The sequence below is a fragment of the Anolis sagrei genome, chromosome 1 (assembly GCF_037176765.1).
Source record: "Anolis sagrei isolate rAnoSag1 chromosome 1, rAnoSag1.mat, whole genome shotgun sequence".
Taxonomy (NCBI): Eukaryota; Metazoa; Chordata; class Lepidosauria; order Squamata; family Dactyloidae; genus Anolis; species Anolis sagrei.
Window position 1 is genome coordinate 2,789,676 of NC_090021.1, and position 20,294 is coordinate 2,809,969.

General features: G+C 47.8%; 1 protein-coding gene across 4 annotated transcripts in view; it reads left to right on the top strand.

The window, feature by feature from the left end:
* MAPRE3 (microtubule associated protein RP/EB family member 3) overlaps positions 1–20,294 on the top strand; it is a 70,870-nt gene that overhangs the window by 29,069 nt on the left and 21,507 nt on the right. The window contains exons 1-3 of one of the 4 annotated variants that reach the window (XM_060754785.2): positions 1,086–1,104; positions 16,204–16,331; positions 16,554–16,699. In XM_060754785.2, the coding sequence (XP_060610768.1) occupies positions 16,211–16,331; positions 16,554–16,699 (267 nt within the window). In that variant the 5' untranslated portion in view covers positions 1,086–1,104; positions 16,204–16,210. Of the gene's footprint in view, positions 1–1,085; positions 1,105–7,813; positions 7,911–16,203; positions 16,332–16,553; positions 16,700–20,294 lie in introns of those variants that run through there. The other 3 variants (XM_060754783.2, XM_060754784.2, XM_060754786.2) reach the window with 3 other exon arrangements.

The following is a 20,294-nucleotide window of genomic DNA, read 5'->3' on the forward strand; positions in this document are numbered from 1 at the left end:
CTTGATCATTTTAGTCGCCCTCCTCTGGACACATTCCAGCTTGTCAATATCTCTCTTGAATTGTGGTGCCCAGAATTGGACACAATATTCCAGATGTGGTCTAACCAAAGCAGAATAGAGGGGTAGCATTACTTCCCTAGATCTAGACACTAGGCTCCTCTTGATGCAGGCCAAAATCCCATTGGCTTTTTTTGCCGCCACATCACATTGTTGGCTCATGTTTAACTTGTTGTCCACGAGGACTCCCAAGATCTTTTTCACACGTACTGCTCTCGAGCCAGGCGTCCCCCATTCTGTATCTTTGCATTTCATTTTTTCTGCCAAAGTGGAGTATTGAAGGAACTAGTGGAAGTCATTTCGGAACCATTGGCAACCATCTTTGAGAGTTCTTGGAGAACGGGAGAAGTTCCAGCAGATTGGAGGAGGGCCAATGTGGTCCCAATCTTGTGGGAGTGGAAGAGAAGGATATATTTAAACGTCTGAAGGGCAGACTGGTGCAAAATGGGTCTGTTTCTCAGAGATGCCTTAGGAGTTGCACCATTGTGGGGTTGGTCTAGATGACCCTTGAGACCCTTTCCCCAAGTACAGTTCTATGGGGAGGGGAGGAAGTGTCCCCTGGAGCAGCTTGTGCTGTGATCCCCCCTGTCTTTGAGCCGTGCCTCTCAGGCTTTCTTCTCCTGCCACGGAAGGCTTTATGTAGGTCTCTCTCATGTTGTTGTTTTCCCTCCTAGAAGCTTTGGTGTCAGGCAGACTGGCATGATGCGCCCTACTTAAACCCCTTGCAGCGCACCATACCTGATGCCTCATTGCGCTGAGCACCATCGCCTTCCATAAGGAAATGTAGTTCAGCCTCTGCTTTTGATGATCAGCCTGGATGCTGCGACCAACCAGATGCAGCAGAGAGCAGGCGGGAGCAAAGGAGCCATTGGATTGGCACTTTTCGTTGTGCAATACAGTGGCAAAAACACGAGTTGTTGGCATTGGGATTAAAGGGAAAGAACGCCCTTTGAAGCTGTTGTTGTGGCCAGCTCTCCCTGCTGACTTGTTGCCTGGGGATTGCCCTGCTGACTTGTTGCCTGGGGACTGCACATAACACTCACCCTGGTATGGTATCTGTTCTGTCGCTAACAGCCTGCTCCCTTCTTTCCCATCCTGTGATTTCTTATGAAGCCATCTTCACTTCTGCCCCCCTTTCCCCCACTTCTTCACCTCAACAAAGATTCAGAGCCCAGGAAGCCAAGTTGTGCAGTCGCAAAGCCAAATTGGTCTGTGCTTTTGCAAAAAGGTTCCTCTCCTTCAGAGGCGTGTCCCTCTTCAATCCGCCTTACAGAGGGGCACGCCCTGGTAAATCGCCTCCAGCGGCATGTGTTCCAGTGATCCTCTAGCCCCGAAGAACTGTGTTTTTCCAAGACCTACAGAGGAGAGGATTGGTAAAATTCCATGCATGTTTTATTTACTGTGTGGCACTCTGTGGGAGCCTTTCGGCCTCAAAGCCAGTGTGGGAATCTCTTAACAAATATTAGTTCCAGAGGGGAAAAGCAGCTTCTCTTCATCTTGGAGTCCTCGTGGACAACAAGTTAAACATGAGCCAGGAATGTGATGTGGTGGCAAAAAAAGCCAATGGGATTTTGGCCTGCATCAAGAGGAGCATAGTGTCTAGATCAGTGGTTCTCAACCTGGGGTCCCCAGATGTTTTTGGCCTACAATGCCCAGAAATCCTAACAACTGGTAAACTAGCTGGGATTTCTGGGAGTTGTGGGCCAAAATCATCTGGGGACCCCAGGTTGAGAACCACTGGTCTAGATCTAGGGAAGTCATGCTCCCCATGCTCTATTCCGCCTTGGTTAGACCACACCTGGAATATTGTGTCCAATTCTGGGCACCACAATTCAAGAGAGATATTGACAAGCTGGAGTGTGTCCAGAGGAGGGCGACTAAAATGATCAAGGGTCTGGAGAACAAGCCCTATGAGGAGCGGCTTAAGGAGTGGGCATGTTTAGCCTGAAGAAGAGAAGGATGAGAGGAGATATGATAGCCATGCATAAATATGTGAGAGGAAGCCACAGGGAGGAAGAGGGAGCAAGCTTGTTTTCTGCTTCCTTGGAGACTAGGACGTGAAACAATGGCTTCAAACTACAAGAGAGGAGATTCCATCTGAACATGAGGAAGAACTTCCTGACTGTGAGAGCCGTTCAGCAGTGGAACTCTCTGCCCCGGAGGGGGTGTGGTGGAGGCTCCTTCTTTGGAGGCTTTTAAACAGAGCCTGGATGGCCATCTGTCAGGGGTGATTTGAATGCAATATTCCTGCTTCTTGGCAGAATGGGGTTGGACTGGATGGCCCAGGAGGTCTCTTCCAACTCTTTGATTCTATGATTCTATGAATGTGATGTGGTGGCAAAAAAAACCCAATGGGATTTTGTCCTGCATCAAGAGGAGCCTAGTGTCTAGATCTAGGGAAGTCATGCTCCCCATGTTCTATTCTGCCTTGGTTAGACCACACCTGGAATATTGTGTCCAATTCTGGGCACCACAATTGAAGAGAGATGTTGACAGGCTTGAATGTGTTCAGAGGAGGGCGACTAAAATGATCAGGGGTCTGGAGAACAAGCCCTATGAAGAGCGGCTTAAGGAGCTGGGCATGTTTAGCCTGAAGAAGAGAAGGCTGAGAGGAGATATGATAGCCATGTATAAATATGTGAGAGGAAGCCACAGGGAGGAGGAGGGAGCAAGCTTGTTTTCTGCTTCCCTGGAGACTAGGATGCAATGGAGCCATGGCTTCAAACTACAAGAGAGGAGATTCCATCTGAACATGAGGAAGAACTTCCTGACTGTGAGAGCCGTTCAGCAGTGGAACTCTCTGCCCCGGAGTGTGGTGGAGGCTCCTTCTTTGGAGGCTTTTAAACAGAGGTTGGATGGCCAACTGTCAGGGGTGATTTGAATGCAATATTCCTGCTTCTTGGCAGAATGGGGTTGGACTGGATGGCCCAGGAGGTCTCTTCCAACTCTAGGATTCTTGGTCTGTGGGCAGGAGGCAATAGAGGTATCCTCATCCCTTGACTGGTTATTTATTTCTTCATTTAATATCCTACCTTTCTCCTGAGTCGGGATCCACGGGCAACTCCTTAACCTCAAAGAAGGTTAAAACAAGACAGAACCAAAAACATTTCATATAAATGTTAATGCACAATTAAACTCAGAATGAGAGGTGATGCGATGGCCATTTTTAAATATTTGATGAGATGCCATGTGGAAGATGGAATAAGCTTATACTCATCTGCTCCAGAGAATAGAACATGAACCAGTGGATCCAGATTGCCAGGAGAGGGGTTGAATGTAAGAGCTGTTTGGGAGTGGAATGGGCTGCCTTGCAGCCCATTCCCTGTGATGGTGTGTCTTGCATGGCAGGGGCTGGACTAGAGGACTCCCAGGATCCCTCCCAACCATTGCTTCTTTGATTCTCATTGTCACAAAAGCAAGGAGAACAGGAGAGCAGGAGCTCAGGAGTAGCCTGTTTTTAGAGGTAGGATACTCCTGAGCCTCAGGTGCCGAGTTAAAAGTGGAGACATGTTCACATAGTATTAGGTACTTTACAGAGAAAGAAAGTGGACACACAGACTCTATAGCAGTAGGTTGTTGTAGGTTTTTTTGGGCTATATGGCCATGGTCTAGAGGCATTCTCTCCTGATGTTTCGCCTGCATCTATGGCAAGCATCCTCAGAGGTAGTGAGGTCCGTTGGAAGTAGGAAAAGGGGTTTATATATCCCTCTGACACCCCCTCGCAACCACCTCAGGGGTACAACCCCCAGGTTGAGAAATGCTGCTCTAGAGTTACATTTGATATTACATTTTACTCAGCATTCACACACATGTAACATACATTACCATCTCTTCTTCCTTTTCCTGGAAAAGAGAGCCCAACGTAGGCCAGACTGCATCCCTTGTAAGTCTGTGAATATACCACCTTCCTCTGTCCCTTGGAGAAGATGGCGGGTGGACTAGTCTCCTTCAGTGTGCCACAATTTTGGAATAACAAAATGTCTCTTATATAGCAATATTTCTGCTGATGTTCTTCCAAAAAGTTGTAAATGAATGACAGGTGTTTTTCTGGCTAAAACTTACTATCTCCATCAGTTCCAGACAGATGTTGACTTTTCCTTCTTAACTGATCATTGGTTTTCCTTCTTTAGGAGTCTGGTTTGACTTCCTTAACTGATGTCAGTTTTTATTCTTAACCTACAAACTCACAACTACAGAAGCAGTTCTGCAGACCCCACACTCCTCGTCTGTTGATGTTTGCCCCTTTTCCTTGTGCTCTCTTTAGGTAGTGCTATACAACCGTACTCCCGCTATGATTAACCTTTCTCTCTAATTCATAACTTTCACAATTGATATTTGCCCCCAACATTGTGGTTACAGCACAAGCATAATTGGGATTAAGCCAGTGCATCTATCATTCAGCCACATGTTCTGACTGACAAAAACAGACAAAGCAAATGCACCAGAAGCATCCCACGGACCGACCGAAGGGGGAGGGCAGGCACAGAGGGGGCAGGATAGAGCAGTCTGCATCACTATTGGCATAATCCCTCCTGGATCTGAATGATTTCCAGAAACATGGGCTACCCAGGCATATTTTGCTTATTCTTTGCCTGCTCAGCGCTCAGCGTCTGTGTCACTGCTGCATCTGCCCAAGAGCCTCTGCTCAGCCTTTTCTGCTGAAGGGACTTCCAATCCCATCAGTTGATTCTGCCCCTTGAATGCAAAGTGCGTCTCCAGTTCAAGATGTGAGTAAGAGGGAGATGTAGAGCAGTGATTCTCAACCTTCCTATTGCCACGACCCTTTAATGGAGTTCCTCATGTTGTGGTGACCCCCAACTATAAAATCATTTTCATTGCTACTCCGTAACTGTCATTTTGCTACTGATATCAATTGTAATGTAAATATCTGATGTATTTTCATTTACTGGACCAAATTTGGCACAAATACTCAGTACACCCAAGTTTGAATACTGGTGGGGTTGGGGTGGGGAATTGATTTTGTCATTTGGGAGTTGTAGTTGCTGGGATTTATAGTTCATCTACAATCAAAGAGCCTTCTGAACTCCACCAATGATGGAATTGAACCAAACTTGGCACACAGAATTCCCATGACCAACAGAAAATGCTGGAGGTTTTGGTGGTCATTGACCTTGAGTTTGGGAGTTGTGGTTCACCTCCATCCAGAGAGCACTGTGGACTCAAACAATGATGGATCTGGACCAAACTTGACACAGATACTTAATATGCCCAAATGTGGACACTGGTGGAGTTTGGGGAAGATAAACATTGTCACTTGTGAGTTGCAGTTACTGGGATGTATAGCTCACCTACAATAGAAGAGCATTCTGAGCCCCACCAATGACAGAATTGGGCCAAACTTCCCACACAGAAATCCCATGACCAACAGAAAATATTGTGTTTTCTGATGGTCTTTGGTGATCCCTCTGACACCCCCTCACGACCCTTCCAGTGGTCCCGACCCCCAGGTTGAGAAACACTGATGTAGAGCATTCCTTCACCAACTGAGGGGAGCCGTGGTTCTGCCAGAGCAGGGCATTTCCCCCTTTGTCCCTGGGCAGACTCCCTTTGAGGCCTCCTTCCTTCAAGAGCAGCGCAGAAGAGCTTCCCACTTCCACTTCCACAGGTAGATAGGCCACAGTTGGGGCCCCTGGAAGGCATCTTCTGCCAGTGCACAAGGTGGTTGCTCCTTTGAGATCAATACTCCTGACCTGGACCAGACTGGGAGGACCAGTCTGTAATTGGTTAAATGGACGAACCCAGAGGGTGCTCACCAGTGCTTCCTCTTCATCCTGGAAAGAAGTGACAAGTGGAGTGCCAAAAGCAGGGTTCTGTCCTGGGCCCGGTCCTGTTCAACATCTTTATTAATGACTTAGATGAAGGGTTAGAAGGCAGGATCATCAAGTTTGCAGACGGGACCAAATTGGGAGGGAGAGCCAAGACTCCAGAGGACAGGAGCAGGATTCGAAGGGATCTTGACAGATTAGAGAGATGATGGGCCAAAACTAACAAAACGAAGTTCAACAGTGACAAATGCAAGGTACTCCACTTTGGCAGGAAAAATAAAATGCAAAGATACAGAATGGGGGACGAGGCCTGGCTCGAGAGCAGTACGTGTGAAAAAGATCTTGGAGTCCTCGTGGACAACAAGTTAAACATGAGCCAACAATGTGATGTGGCAGCAAAAAAAGCCAATGGGATTTTGGCCAGCATCAGTAGGAGCCTAGTGTCTAGATCTAGGGAAGTCATGCTCCCTATGCTCTATTCCGCTTTGGTTAGACCACACCTGGAATATTGTGTCCAATTCTGGGCAACACAATTCAAGAGAGATATTGACTCTAAGCTGGAATGTGTCCAGAGGAGGGCGAGTAAAATGATCAAGGGTCTGGAGAACAAGCCCTATGAGGAGCAGCTTAAGGAGCTGGGCATGTTTTGCCTGAAGAAGAGAAGGCTGAGAGGAGATATGATAGCCATGTATAAATATGTGAGAGGAAGTCACAGGGAGGAGGGAGCAAGCTTGTTTTCTGCTTCCTTGGAGACTAGGACGCAATGGAGCAATGGCTTCAAACTACAAGAGAGGAGATTCCATTTGAACATGAGGAAGAACTTCCTGACTGTGAGAGCCGTTCAGCAGTGGAACTCTCTGCCCCGGAGTGTGGTGGAGGCTCCTTCTTTGGAGGCTTTGAAACAGAGTCTGGATGGCCATCTGTCAGGGGTGATTTGAATGCAATATTCCTGCTTCTTGGCAGAATGGGGTTGGACTGGATGATGGCCCAGGAGGTCTCTTCCAACTCTTTGATTCTATGATTCTATGACTGAGGGGAGCTGTGGTTCTGCCCTCCTTTTTGCACAAGAGCAGGGCATTTCCCCCTTTGTCCCTGGGCAGGCTCCCTTCGAGGCCTCCTTCCTTCAAGAGCAGCGCAGAAGAGCTTCCCCCTTCCACTTCCACAGGTAGATAGGCCACAGTTGGGGCCCCTGGAAGCCCCTGGAAGCTACCTTCTACCAGGGCACAAGGTGGTTGGTCCTTTGAGATCAATACCCCTGACCTGGGCCAGACGGGGAGGACTAGTCTTCCCAGTCCAGGGCCTGAATCCAGCACCTGAAGAAGTTTGCTTTGGGTTGCTGGTTAGAACTAGGGGGCTGGGGGCAACTCTGAAGGATGTTTTCTTCCTGGTTGATGTGTCTTGACTTGTGTGCTGGAGGCAAAAGACTAAGGTAGAAGAGAGTGGGGCTGTTGGATTGCCACCTTGGCTCTCCTCTGGAGGAATCCTGGGATGCAAAGGGTCTCCCCGCCCTCTCTCTGCAGAGCCATCTCTCCTCCTAATCCCCTCTGGAAAAGGGCAGGCAGGGTGGGGCTGATCGAGCGCCCTCCCATCTGGCCAATGGCACCGAAAGACCCTCCAGATGCAGACTGCCACCAGCCTTTGTGGACGGATGTAGCTGCTGATTGGCCACTGGCCTACTTTCCCCAGGGATCCATCATGTGGCTCTGGGGAGTAACAGAGGGAATTGAGGGTGGGCAAGGCTCAGACTGACCTGGAACTCTGCAGAAGAAGGACCGAGGGGGTTTGGTTTGGGGAATAAAGCAAAGAGCGCCCTGTTTTAATGGGGGACCCAAGGCAGTGGGGCTGGATGCATCTCCTAGCACTCCCCCCGCCTTCTTGCTAATCCAGCCTCTCATTGTTTCTCTGCGATAAGCACCCAATCTCATCTTTGAGAGCAAAAAGTGAAAGGAGGTTTAGCCCCTTAAGCTGCTCTGGCCAGTGCTTGCCCCAGCTGTGCCCGGTTCTGGCTCCGGTGGGCGCCTGCGTCAAGATGGAGGTCCTGGGACTCGAGCAGAGGCTGGCCTTCAGGTAGAAGGGGAGCTGGGGATGATGGGAGTGGAGCCTAGAAGGCAGGTGGGCTGGCCTGGGGAACGGCAGGCCCTCGGAGCTGCCTCAGGGAGCTTGGAGATGAGCGCTCTTTGACAGGTTTGCAGCCCATCCTTCCCTGATGGGTCTATGAGCCATAATAAATTGTTGTTGTTGTTCTCCATCCTTCCAGAAATTGGATTGGGAGGCTTATCATAGAATCATAGAAAAGTCCAGTCTCTGTGGCAGCTGCAGAGAATGCAAAGTGAGCAGAAATCCACATGAGAGCTGCAGGTTTGATAGGTGGTTTATCTGGTGCAGAATAATATGCCTGACCCTCCTTGCTTGGAGTATTTGGAAACTGGTTGGTTGGCTTGTACATTTGCATTAGTCTCTTTTTTGCGTGAGTCCAGAAGCCACATTCTGGTGACTAAGAGAATGCAGAGAGGAATCTGCTCAACTTCTTATCTGAAGGAGGTTTTCCCCTCTCTTTCAGTTCCCCAAAGAAGAGGCTGGTCTTGCATCGTATTTTGTAGGAAGCTCCAAGGTGGCAAGGGATGGAGAGGCAAAGCTGTGGTCTGCTTGGGAAAAGAAGTCTTCTCTCATATTATGGACTCAGGAAAAAGTTGACCTAGGCCTCCCATGCTAATTTCAGAATCCCAAGGCTTTATTTATTTACTTAATTTAAGGAAGTGTTTCTCAACCTGGGCGTCGGGACCCCTGGGAGGGTTGCAAGGGGGTGTCAGAGGATTCGCCAAAGACCATCAGAAAACACATTATTTTCTGTTGGTCATGGGGGTTCTGTGTGGGAAGTTTGGCCCAATTCTATCGTTGGTGGGTTCAGAATGCTCTTTGATTGTAGGTGAACTATACATCCCAGCAACTACAACTCCTAGGTGTCAAGGTCTATTTTCCCCAAACTCCACCAGTGTTCGCATTGGGGCATATTGAGTATCTGTGCAAAGTTTGGTCGAGATCCATCTCCAGCTCATCCCCTGTTTGGGTATCAGCCAGCACGTCAGCGACTTAAATCTAGGAATAGTTTTCTAAGATCTACAGAGACACTCACTGGAACACCTCAGCAAGTGAGAGTCCAAAAGTGGCAGGCCCAAACCCAGCACCTCAATCCATGGGTGATACCAGATGAGAGACTCCCTCCTGGGCACACAGAAGACTGGGCCACTTGGCACCGCGAGATGCAAAGCCAACCTTCGGAAATGGGGCCACAAAGTGGAATCCACGAGATGCGAGTGCGGAGAAGAGCAAACCACAGACCACCTGCTGCAATGCACCCTGAGCACCATGGAGGACCTCCTTGCAGCAACACCAGAGGCACTCCAAGTGGCCAGATACTGGTCAAAGGACATTTAATCAACTACCAAACTCACAAATTTTGTATTTTGTTTGTTTGGTTGTTTGTTTTTGTTCTGTTAGAAATGTAATACAATTGACTGTTTGCCCTGACACGACAAATAAATAGATAGCAAGGTTGGTCCAACTCTATCATTGGTAGGGTTCAGAATGCTCTTTGATTGTAGGTGAACTATCCATCCCAGCAACTACAACTCCCAGATGTCAAGGTCTATTTTCCCCAAACTCCACTAGTGTTCACATTTGGGCATATTGAATATTCATGGCAGGGTTGGTCCAGATCCATTATTGTTTCAGTCCACAGTGTTCTCTGGATGTGGGTGAACTAAAACTCCTAAACTCAGGGTCAATGCCCACCAAACACCTTCCAGTATTTTCTGTTGGTCATGGGAGTTCTGTGTGCCAAGTTTGGTTCAATTCCATCATTGGTGCAGTTCAGAATGCTCTTTGATTGTAGGTGAACTATAAATCCCCCCAACCCACAAAATTTGGGCATATCGGATATTTGTGCCGAATTTGGTCCAGCGAATGAAATACGTCCTGCATCTCAGATATTTACATTACAATTCAGAACAGTAGCAAAATTACAGTTCTGCAGTAGCAATGAAAGTTATGGTTGGGGGTCGGCACAACATGAGGAACTGCATTAAGGGGTCGCGGGATTAGGAAGGTTGAGAACCACTGTTTTAACGTATTGTAACCCACCTTTCTCCACAAGCGGACACAAGGCGGCTTACAACATATACACATGCAATACAAAGTGAAAACATAGCAGGAATGGCCCTTAGTAAGCAGGCAGACTCCCAGGTTGTTCTCATCCTGAGATTTAGTCATCTGAAGGGGTTTGACCCGCTGGCGGGGCTTCTCTGGGGATGTGAGGTCCTGGACGTCACAGCTCCTGCCTGAACCTGATCTGGTCAGGAAAGGATTAACCTTTGGGTGGCACCTTTGGACGCTAAAAGCCTTCTTTGCCCAGGCGTCACTTGCACAGCAAGGCAGCAGTTCAAACACACTTGCAGCCCAGATTTTAAAAAGGAAACGCCAGAAAGTTTACTCCATTCCAGTCCTTCGCTTACAGCCTGACCTTTTCATAATATAATAATACTAAATAAAACTAGCTCTTCAAATTGTCTCCTCAGACTAAAGCTGCCAAATATTGATCCTGCCGTCACAGAACTTTGCTTGCAAAGCATGGTTTATCTATTATCTCTGACTTGGCAAACAAAGCGCTATTTCCAGTAGACTCTTGGTTAACCCCTGGCCCCAATGGGGATGGGGAGGTGCCAGATAAATGGAGTTTTGGGTTTCTGGATCATAATAAATTGTGGCAAGTTCTTGGTGGTATGGGCATACCAAATCATCTTATCACTCTCCTTTTGTTTGTTTGTTTGTCGTGTCAGAGCAACCAGTCCATTATATTACATTTCTAACAGAACAAAGCAAACAAACAGACAAAATACAAAACTTGTGAGTTTGGTAGTTGGTTAAATGTCCTTTGACCAGTCTCTGGCCACCTGGAGTGCTTCCGGTGTTGCTGCAGGAAGGTCCTCCACTGTGCATGTAGCTGGGCTCAGGTTGCATTGCAGAAGGTGGTCAGTGGTTTGCTCCTCTCCACACTTGCATGTCGAGGATTCCACTTTGTAGCCCCATTTCTAAAGCTTGGCTCTGCATCTCGTGGTGCCAGAGCACAGTCTGTTCAGTGCCTTCCAAGTTGCCCAGTTTTCTGTGTGCCCAAGGTGGAGTCTCTCATTTGGTATCAGCCATTGGTTGAGGTGCTGTGTTTGAGCCTGCCACTTTTGGACTCTTGCTTGCTGAGGTGTTCCAGCGAGTGTCTCTGTAGATCTTAGAAAACTATTTCTAGATTTAAGTCATTGACGTGCTGGCTGATACCCAAACAGGGGATGAGCTGGAGATGTCACTGCCTTGGTCCTTTCACTATTGGCTGCTTCTTCTCGGCGGATGTCAGGTGGTGCAATACCGGCTAAGCAGTGTAATTTCTCCAGTGGTGTAGGGCGCAGACACCCCGTGATAATCCGGCATGTCTCATTCAGAGCCACATCCACTGTTTTAGCGTGGTGAGATGTGTTCTCTCTCCTGAGGAATCTGTACAAGGACCAAGTAGCAACAGTCAGAACAGACCATGGAACAACAGACTGGTTCAAGATTGGGAAAGGCGCACGTCAAGGCTGCATCCTCTCACCCAACCTATTCAACTTGTATGCAGAACACATCATGCGATTTGCGGGGCTTGACGAATGCAAGGCTGGAGTTAAAATGGCTGGAAGGAACATTAACAACCTCAGATATGCAGATGATGGCCGAAAGCGAGGAGGAGCTGAGGAGCCTTCTAATCAAGGTGAAAGAAGAAAGCACAAAAGCTGGGTTGCAGTTAAACATCAAAAAAACCAAGATTATGGCAACAAAGAATGATTGACAACTGGGAAATAGAGGGAGAAAACATGGAGGCAGGGACAGGGTTTGTATTTCTAGGTGCAAAGATGACTGCAGACACAGAGTGCAGCCAGGAAATCAGGAGACGCTGCCTTCTTGGGAGGAGAGCAATGTCCAATCTCGATAAAATAGTGAAGAGTAGAGACAGCACACTGGCAACCAAGATCCGTATAGTTAAAGCAATGGTATTCCCCGTACTCACCTAAGAATGTGAGAGCTGGACCATCAGGAGGCTGAGTGAAGGAAGAGAGATGCTTTTAAACTGTGGTGTTGGAGGAAAGTGCTGAGAATGCCTTGGACAGCGAGAAGATCCAACCAGTCCAAACTTCAAGAAATAAAGCCTAACTGCTCATTGGAGGGAAGAATAGTAGAGGCCAAGATGAAGTACTTTGGCCACATCATGAGAAGACAGGAAAGCTTGGAGAAGGGTATGATGCTGGGGAAAATGAAAAGAAAAAGGAAGGGCAAGATCGATGGATGGTATCCTTGAAGTGACTGGATTGACCTTGAAGGAGCTGGGGGTGGTGACGACCGATAGGGAGCTCTGGCGTGGACTGGTCCATGAGGTCACTAAGAGTCGGTAACGATTGAACAAATGAACAACAACACTCTGAAAAGTAGGCCTAGCTAGTACTATACCACACTGTATACCATATAATGTGAGGAACTGAGAAGATTGCATAGTTAGTAGTGAAGACATCTGCCTGGAAGTAGCCAGGCCTTCGTTCACTTGGAGTGTTTATTGTCTGGAGACCTGCTGTGTCTGGGTGGTTCACTAGCCCTTGATTGCTTGCTGCCTGGAGATCGCCTGTGTCTGAGTAGTGTTCATTAGGAGATTCCATCTGAACATGAGGAAGAACTTCCTGACTGTGAGAGCCGTTCAGCAGTGGAACTCTCTGCCCCGGAGTGTGGTGGAGGCTCCTTCTTCTTGGAAGCTTTTAAACAGAGGCTGGATGGCCATCTGTCAGGGGTGATTTGAATGCAATATTCCTGCTTCTTGGCAGAATGGGGTTGGACTGAATGGCCCATGAGGTCTCTTCCAACTCTTGGATTCTATGATTCTACTGTCTTGAGTCTGGTGTTTCTCAATTTTGGTAACCAGATTTTGTTCCTTTTGATGGTTTCTTCCTTTCTGTTGAAATTGTCCATGTTCTTGTGGATCTCAATATCTTCTCTGTGTAGTCTCACAAAGTGGTCAGACTACACAGAATGGACATTCCACACATATATAGAATCTACTTGCTTTACCACTATCAGATCCTCTGAAGATGCCAACCACAGATCCAGGGGAAACATTAGGAGAAAATGCTGCTAGAAGACATTGGCCATACAGCCCAGAAACCAAACAACACTCCACTGAAAACAAATTGTTTGGAGCCATTCTTCCACATTTGCCATTTTGACTTTTGGGGATTTGATTCATTGCAGGTTTGATTAAAATGTTCTTGCTAGTCATCCCTGGCTCCTCCGGTGGGACCCTGTGGTCAACTTTGTTCAGTTGTGATGGAGGTTGGAGAATCTTAGGAAAGAACACCTTTGACCATTTTGGTGGCCCTTCTCTGGACACCTTCCATCTTGTCCATCTCCATTCTTGAATTGTCTTGTCCAGAACTGGACACAGGGATAATCCTGGAGAGCTCTTACCAAAGCTGGAGAGAGTGGGACTCTTGCTCTCCTCTATCTCAACAGTCTTCACCTATTGATGAAGCCTAGAATTCCCTTGTTTTTTTAGCTGCCGCATCAGACTATTGGCTGATGTTCAGTTTGGGGTCCACTAAGACCCCTAGATCCCTTTCACATGGAATCATGTGAATTACAGCCAGGTGTCACCCATATCTTCAGGTATTTAAAGATGGTTATCCTGGAACTTCTCTGATTGGCTGAGCTACTGCTGTTGGGGCTTTATGACATGTCCAGCAGCTCCCTGGTGCTGCTTTCTTGAGGAAGACCCTCTTGAGCTGCATGGCGGGTGCGGGGGGCAGGACTGGTCGGCACCTCTGTCCAGGTGAGCGGAAGTCTTTATCCCCCTTGGAACCATTTCATGGGGTTCTTCCCCTGGGAAAGGGGGCCTTGGGGTCTCCTTGGCAGTCAAGGCTTAAGCAACATCTCAGCCAGGCCTCCACCACTTGTGTCCTCCACCTTCTCCCCGAGAACACCATGGATGTCTGCAGGCTTGTAGTGCGTGGTACAAGGCCTGTGGGGGGGATTCTGGAACATGGGGTCCTGTTCAGGGTACAACAATTCAAGAAGGACATGGATAAGCTAGAAGGCGCCCAGAGAAGGGCGGCAAAAATAGCCAAAAGTCTGGAAACCATGAATCTCCATGAGGGGTGGCTTAGGGACTGGTGGTTTAGCTTGAAGAAGAGTGGATTGAGAAGGAACATGAAAGCCATGTTGGAAGGAGGTCATATTGAGGAGGGGCAAACTGTTTTTTGTTGTTACAGCGACTGGGATATAAATGGATGGGTGCCATTTATGAGATAAGAGATCCCACCTAAATTTTAGAAGGGTATTCTTGATTGTAAGACGTGTTTACAAGCAGAATTAATTGACCAGGAGGGCAGAGGTTGGGTATTTATTTATTTATCATATCAGGAGTGAACCAAGGGTACAGTTGTAATGTAGAGGTTGGGTGGACATCTCTTATGTGTCCTGCATGGAGGCATTGAAACAGCTCTTGTCCTCCCAGTTCTGTAATTGTGATGCTCTGCTGGCATTTGTTGCTCTTCCAAAGCTTCTCTCCGCCTCAAAGAACTCCTCAAAGAACTCCTCTCAGCTTGGGATTCTTGGGACGGAGGCTGGTGGATTGATGATGCACAAGTTTCAAGAGTTTTTCAGCTGTATGGAGGGGGAACTTCTGTTCTCTGAGGGCCCTGTCCCGTCACTGTGATTTCTCCCCTGGTTTTCCTGTGTCCCAATCTCCGCTGGATGTGAATGGTATCTTACTGTTCCTACCATCTGAAAAAAGGCTCCTCACAGTGTTGTTTTTCTGCCGTGCCCTTGGGTGGTTCCCAATGTGACCTGGAGCCCTTTGGTTCCCCCCTGGAGTAGGAGGCTGACAGTCTGTTTCTCTTGGTCTCCTGGAGAGGAAGGGCTGTTGTGGGGATGGGGACACCTCTGAACGACCTCAAGGCCTTACTCAACAGTCCTGCTTTCCTCCCGGCTTCGGTTGCTCTCGTAACATCTAACCCCAGGTGGACCAAGGGCAGCTCCTCATTGCAGAGGGGTGAAGAATGTTGGGAGACACAATCCAATCAATTTGTGGGGATGAAGGATGATGTGTCTACTTCTTTCTTGCATCCTCTCCATCATTAGCAACTGCCAGGCTAACTGAGGTGTGTGGAAGTGAGTCCCGTCATCTCCCCCTTGAGGAGAGGTTTTGATCTAGTTCAGTGATTCCCAACCTTTGTTTGACCAGGGACCACTTGACTAGGGACCACTCTCCAACATTAGTACCAAAAGGGTTACGGATCAGTTTTTGGTCATCTTTACATTTGGTTTGGTTATTTGGGGTGCTGATTCAGAACATTGCATTGGCTAGACCACATCAGCTCTAGTTTCTGATACAGGACATATGCCATCCAGTTGTCACCATCTGCTCACTCACAGAAAACCATATTTAATACTCTAGAGCTGATGTGTATAATAATCTTTCATGAGTAGTCAACCTCTCCCCTCCTGACGTCTCTGTTACCTTCACACTATAAGATGGTTTCGCGAGTCCAGTCGCTCTTGTTGCCGTGTGGTTTCAAGGCAACAGTGTAGTAATGGTGAAGCCACAGACCCTATTTTCGTTTTTGCAGACCACTGGTGGTCCTTGACCACAGGTTGGGAACTACAGATCTAGTTGAAATATTTTTGTGTGCTGCCTTGTGTCCAATGGTGAGAGCAAGGCAGGCTAATTTAATTTAACAAATTTACAAGGGCATAAAAATCTCCAGCAAGCATGCAAAGAATGAGGAAGTACTTCATCAGTGTCACAAATGGACGGTGAAGCGACAGCTTCCCTGGTGGCCAGAATTCCCTCATGAAAATGTTAAAAATTCTCTGAGTGTCTGTTTATATATGTTGTGTGTCTATGGCATTGAATGTTGGCCATGTATATGTACATTGTAATCTGCCCTGAGTCCCCTGCGGGGTGAGAAGGGCGGAATATAAATACTGTAAAGAAATAAATATAAATAGCAGTGTAACTGAAACGAGATCAGTCATTGAATTTGGGGAGTTTGGTGGCATCTGCCCATCCCTTGGAGCTTCCATTCGGTGATGCCACTTACCTTGAGTGATTTGCTCTGCTATGTCCCTTTGGCAGGGAAAACATGGCTGACGTGAGACCCTCCAGGTGATTGGCAGCAGCTCACTTTGCCCTCTGGCTCTGCAGGCTGGGGCTGTGAGGGTAGGACGCACTTTGTGCCCTTTGCCATCTGAGGGCTGACTGGTCTCTCTCTCTCTCTTCTTCCTTCCCGTTCTGCAGTTGGGGCATGGCCGTCAATGTGTATTCGACATCTGTGACTAGCGAGAACTTGAGTCGCCATGACATGCTCGCGTGGGTCAACGACTCCTTGCAGCTCACCTACACCAAGATCGAGCAGCTGTGCTCAGGTATTCTGGGGGAGGAACAGTGGGCACGGGTGGGCTTTTGACTTGGCTGGCTTGGGGGCAGCAGAAGGGCTGGCCTGGGCTTGATCCATCCATGTGTGCTTGGAGTGATGGGCCAGCTGTGGTGGGGAACCCTGAAAGGGCCATTGGGGGAGGAATCCCCAAGGCTGCAGCCAGTTCCCTTTGAGTGAGTCTGCTTGTGTATTTGTGCATCTGCCCCAACAGGAGCTGCATACTGTCAGTTTATGGACATGCTGTTCCCGGGCTGCATCCACCTGCGGAAAGTGAAGTTCCAGGCCAAGCTGGAGCACGAGTACATCCACAACTTCAAGGTGTTGCAGGCCGCTTTCAAGAAGATGGGCGTCGACAAGGTGGGTCTTGGGTGGGGAGAGATGGCCCCATTGAGCACAGGAGGGAGGGCAGGGCTTCCCTCCATCAGTAGACAGTGGCCTTGCCATGTGCCCACCTCATCCTGGGTGGGATGGCAGAAGAAGGGTGGATAGAATAATAGAATCCTCAAGTTGGAGGAGACCCCAAGGGCCATCCAGTCCAACCCCCTTCTGCCAGGAAAGAAGGGACAATCCAATATATCGCTTTCCAGGTTCTGTTTAAAAACCTCCAGAGGAGACTCCATCACACTCCCAGGCAGCACATTCCACCATTGAATGGTTCTGACCGCCAGTAAATATTACCTCATATGTGGAGGTGGAGTCTCTTTTCCTGGAGTTTGAATCCATTGCTCTTTTGTGTCTGAATCTCTGGAGCAGCAGAAAAAAGCAACCCCATCCTCAGTAGGACATCTTTTCATAGAATCACAGAATCCTAGAGTGGGAAGAGACCTGGTGGGCCATCCAGTCCAACTCCATTCCGCCAAGAAGAAGGAAAATTGCATTCAAAGCATCCCCGACAGATGGCCATCCAGCCTCTGCTTAAAAGGCCATCTGTCAGGGGTGATTTGAATGCAATATTCCTGCTTCTCGGCAGGGAGTTGGACAGGATGGCCCACCAGGTCTCTTCCAACGCTATGATTCTATACAGCCTGGAAGTTGCTTGCAGCCTTTCATTTACTCTTGATGCCAGACATTGTCAAACTACGGCCCTCCAGCTGTTTTGGCCTCCAACTCCCAGAATTCCTGACATTGAACAAGCTGGCAATTGGGTCTTCAAGGAGTTGGAGGCGAAAACAGTTTGAGGGCCGCAGTTTGAGGATACCTGCTTCACCCTCTCCCCCAACCCTTGCACTTGCACAAAAATCGATAGCATTTTCGTTTCAAACTGATAACTGCATTAGTGACAATGGGAAAAGGAATGGTCAGTTGCATACCAACATAAGTTAAATATATTTCAACATCATTTATACTTCAGTTTACATTTAATAGCAATTAATCATAAATATGAATGGGTGATTTTATGTGTTAATACCACAAATATATATATATATATATGAAGTTCAACAGTGACAAATGTAAGATACTCCACTTTGGCAGAAAAAATGAAATGCAAAGATACAGAATGGGTGACGCGTGGCTCGAGAGCAGTACGTGTGAAAAAGATCTTGGAGTCCTCGTGGACAACAAGTTAAACATGAGCCAACAATGTGATGTGGCGGCAAAAAGAGGCAATGGGATTTTGGCCTGCATCAATAGGAGCATAGTGTCTAGATCTAAGGAAGTAATACTACCCCTCTATTCCGCCTTGGTTAGACCACATCTGGAATATTGTGTCCAATTCTGGGCACCACAATTCAAGAGAGATATTGACAAGCTGGAATGTGTCCAGAGGAGGGCGACTAAAATGATCAAGGGTCTGGAGAACAAGCCCTATGAGGAGCGGCTTAGGGAACTGGGCATGTTTAGCCTGAAGAAGAGAAGGCTGAGAGGAGATATGATAGCCATGGATAAATATGTGAGAGGAAGCCACAGGGAGGAGGGAGCAAACTTGTTTTCTGCTTCCTTGGAGACTAGGACGCGGAACAATGGCTTCAAACTTCAAGAGAGGAGATTTCATCTGAACATTAGGAAGAACTTCCTGACTTTGAGAGCCGTTCAGCAGTGGAACTCTCTGCCCCGGAGTGTGGTGGAGGCTCCTTCTTTGGAGGCTTTTAAACAGAGGCTGGATGGCCATCTGTCAGGGGTGATTTGAATGCAATATTCCTGCTTCTTGGCAGAATGGGGTTGGACTGGATGGCCCATGAGGTCTCTTCCAACTCTAGGATTCTATGATTCTATATATATATATATATATATATATATATATATATATATATAATTATTGTGCTTGTTCCCCATGGGCATGTGGCTCTCAAGCACTTGCCCAAACTGAAAAGCAGCCATTGGGTCCAGATCGCAGGCTTTTCCCTCTGCCGTGCGGGTCCCACCCAGATTTCACCACCTTCTGAGCCTTGCTAGGAAGTGCCTCCAGCCGTGAAGGGGCTTGGACCTGTTTCCTCATCCAGAGCTCATCCCGGGGAAGTTCCAGAGCTGGGCCTTGGCAGGGTTTCTTGTGCCAAACAACCTCCCTCCCTGTTTTTCTGGTCCAGAAGTGTTTTGACTGGGGCCAGGAGGCATCTTTCCATTGGGAGGACTGTGCTGAACCCCAGAGTGTTGCATGGTAGGGCACCACTTACTCACCGGAGCGTCATACAGGGAGCACACCACCCCCCTGCTGTGTCAGCTCCACTGGCTGCCGGTCCAGTTCCGAGCACAATTCAAGGTGCTGGTTTTGACCTACAAAACCCTATACAGTTCTGGTCCAGCGTACCTGTCCGAACGCATCTCCCTCTACGTCCCACCCCGGAGTTTGAGATCATCCGGGGAGGCCCTGCTCTCAACCCCACCGCTATCACAAGTGAGGTTGGTGGGGACGAGGAGCAGGGCCTTCTCAGTGGTGGCCCCTCACCTGTGGAACTCACTCCCGGGAGAAATTAGGTCATCAACTCCCCTCTTCTCCTTCAGGAGGAAAGTAAAGACATGGTTGTGGGACCAGGCCTTTGGGCAATCAGACAACTAGATAAGGACAATTAGACGATTAGGACGGACAGGTCTGACAAAGTGGAACTGGACACTGGACTATGAGATGGCAAACGCTGACCATTAATGAGGTGTAATTGGTTTTAGTGGTTTTATTGGCTTTATTGGTTTTATTGTTGTGATGCAGAAACTGTTTGTTAACTGTTAATTGCTGCTAGATTGTTTTATACTACTGTTATGTGATGTTGGCATGGAATTGTGCCTTTGTAAGCCGCCCTGAGTCCCCTCCGGGGTGAGAAGGGCGGGGTAGAAGTAACCGAAATAAATAAATAAATAAATAAATAAATAAATAAATTACAACAGCAAAACAACAGAGAGGAAACAACCAGGCACATCTTAACACCTCTCAACAAAAGATTCCCCCAGGCTCAGCCAGGCCTTCAAATGCTAATGAAGGTGGTCAGTTGAAACATTCCCACCTAGCTCCAGCAGAGAAAAGCTATTTGCCCCACCCTGGTCATTCCACAGATATATAAACCCATTGTCCTAATTCCAACAGACCTCACTACCTCTGAGGATGCTTGCCATAGATGCAGGCGAAACGTCAGGAGAAATGCCTCTAGAACATGGCTCTATAGCCCGAAAAAACCCACAAGAAATTAGTGATTCCAGCCATGAAAGCCTTCGACAATACAATAAATAAATAAATACATAAATCTGGAACTGTTGCCCATGAAGGCCACACATATTGCAACAATAGCAACATTAGCAGCAGCAAACAACAACAAAAACATCAACAACAAGACAACAGCAGCAGAGAACCCCTACTACTCTGATATTTGTATTCATGCCTCTCTTTCTCTCTTGTGTGTTTGTTCATTTATTTTGTTGGATTTATACCCTGACTTTCTCAAGAATGTGGCGGCAAAAAAAGCCAATGGGATTTTGGCCTGCATCAATAGGAGCCTAGTGTCTAGATCTAGGGAAGTCATGCTCC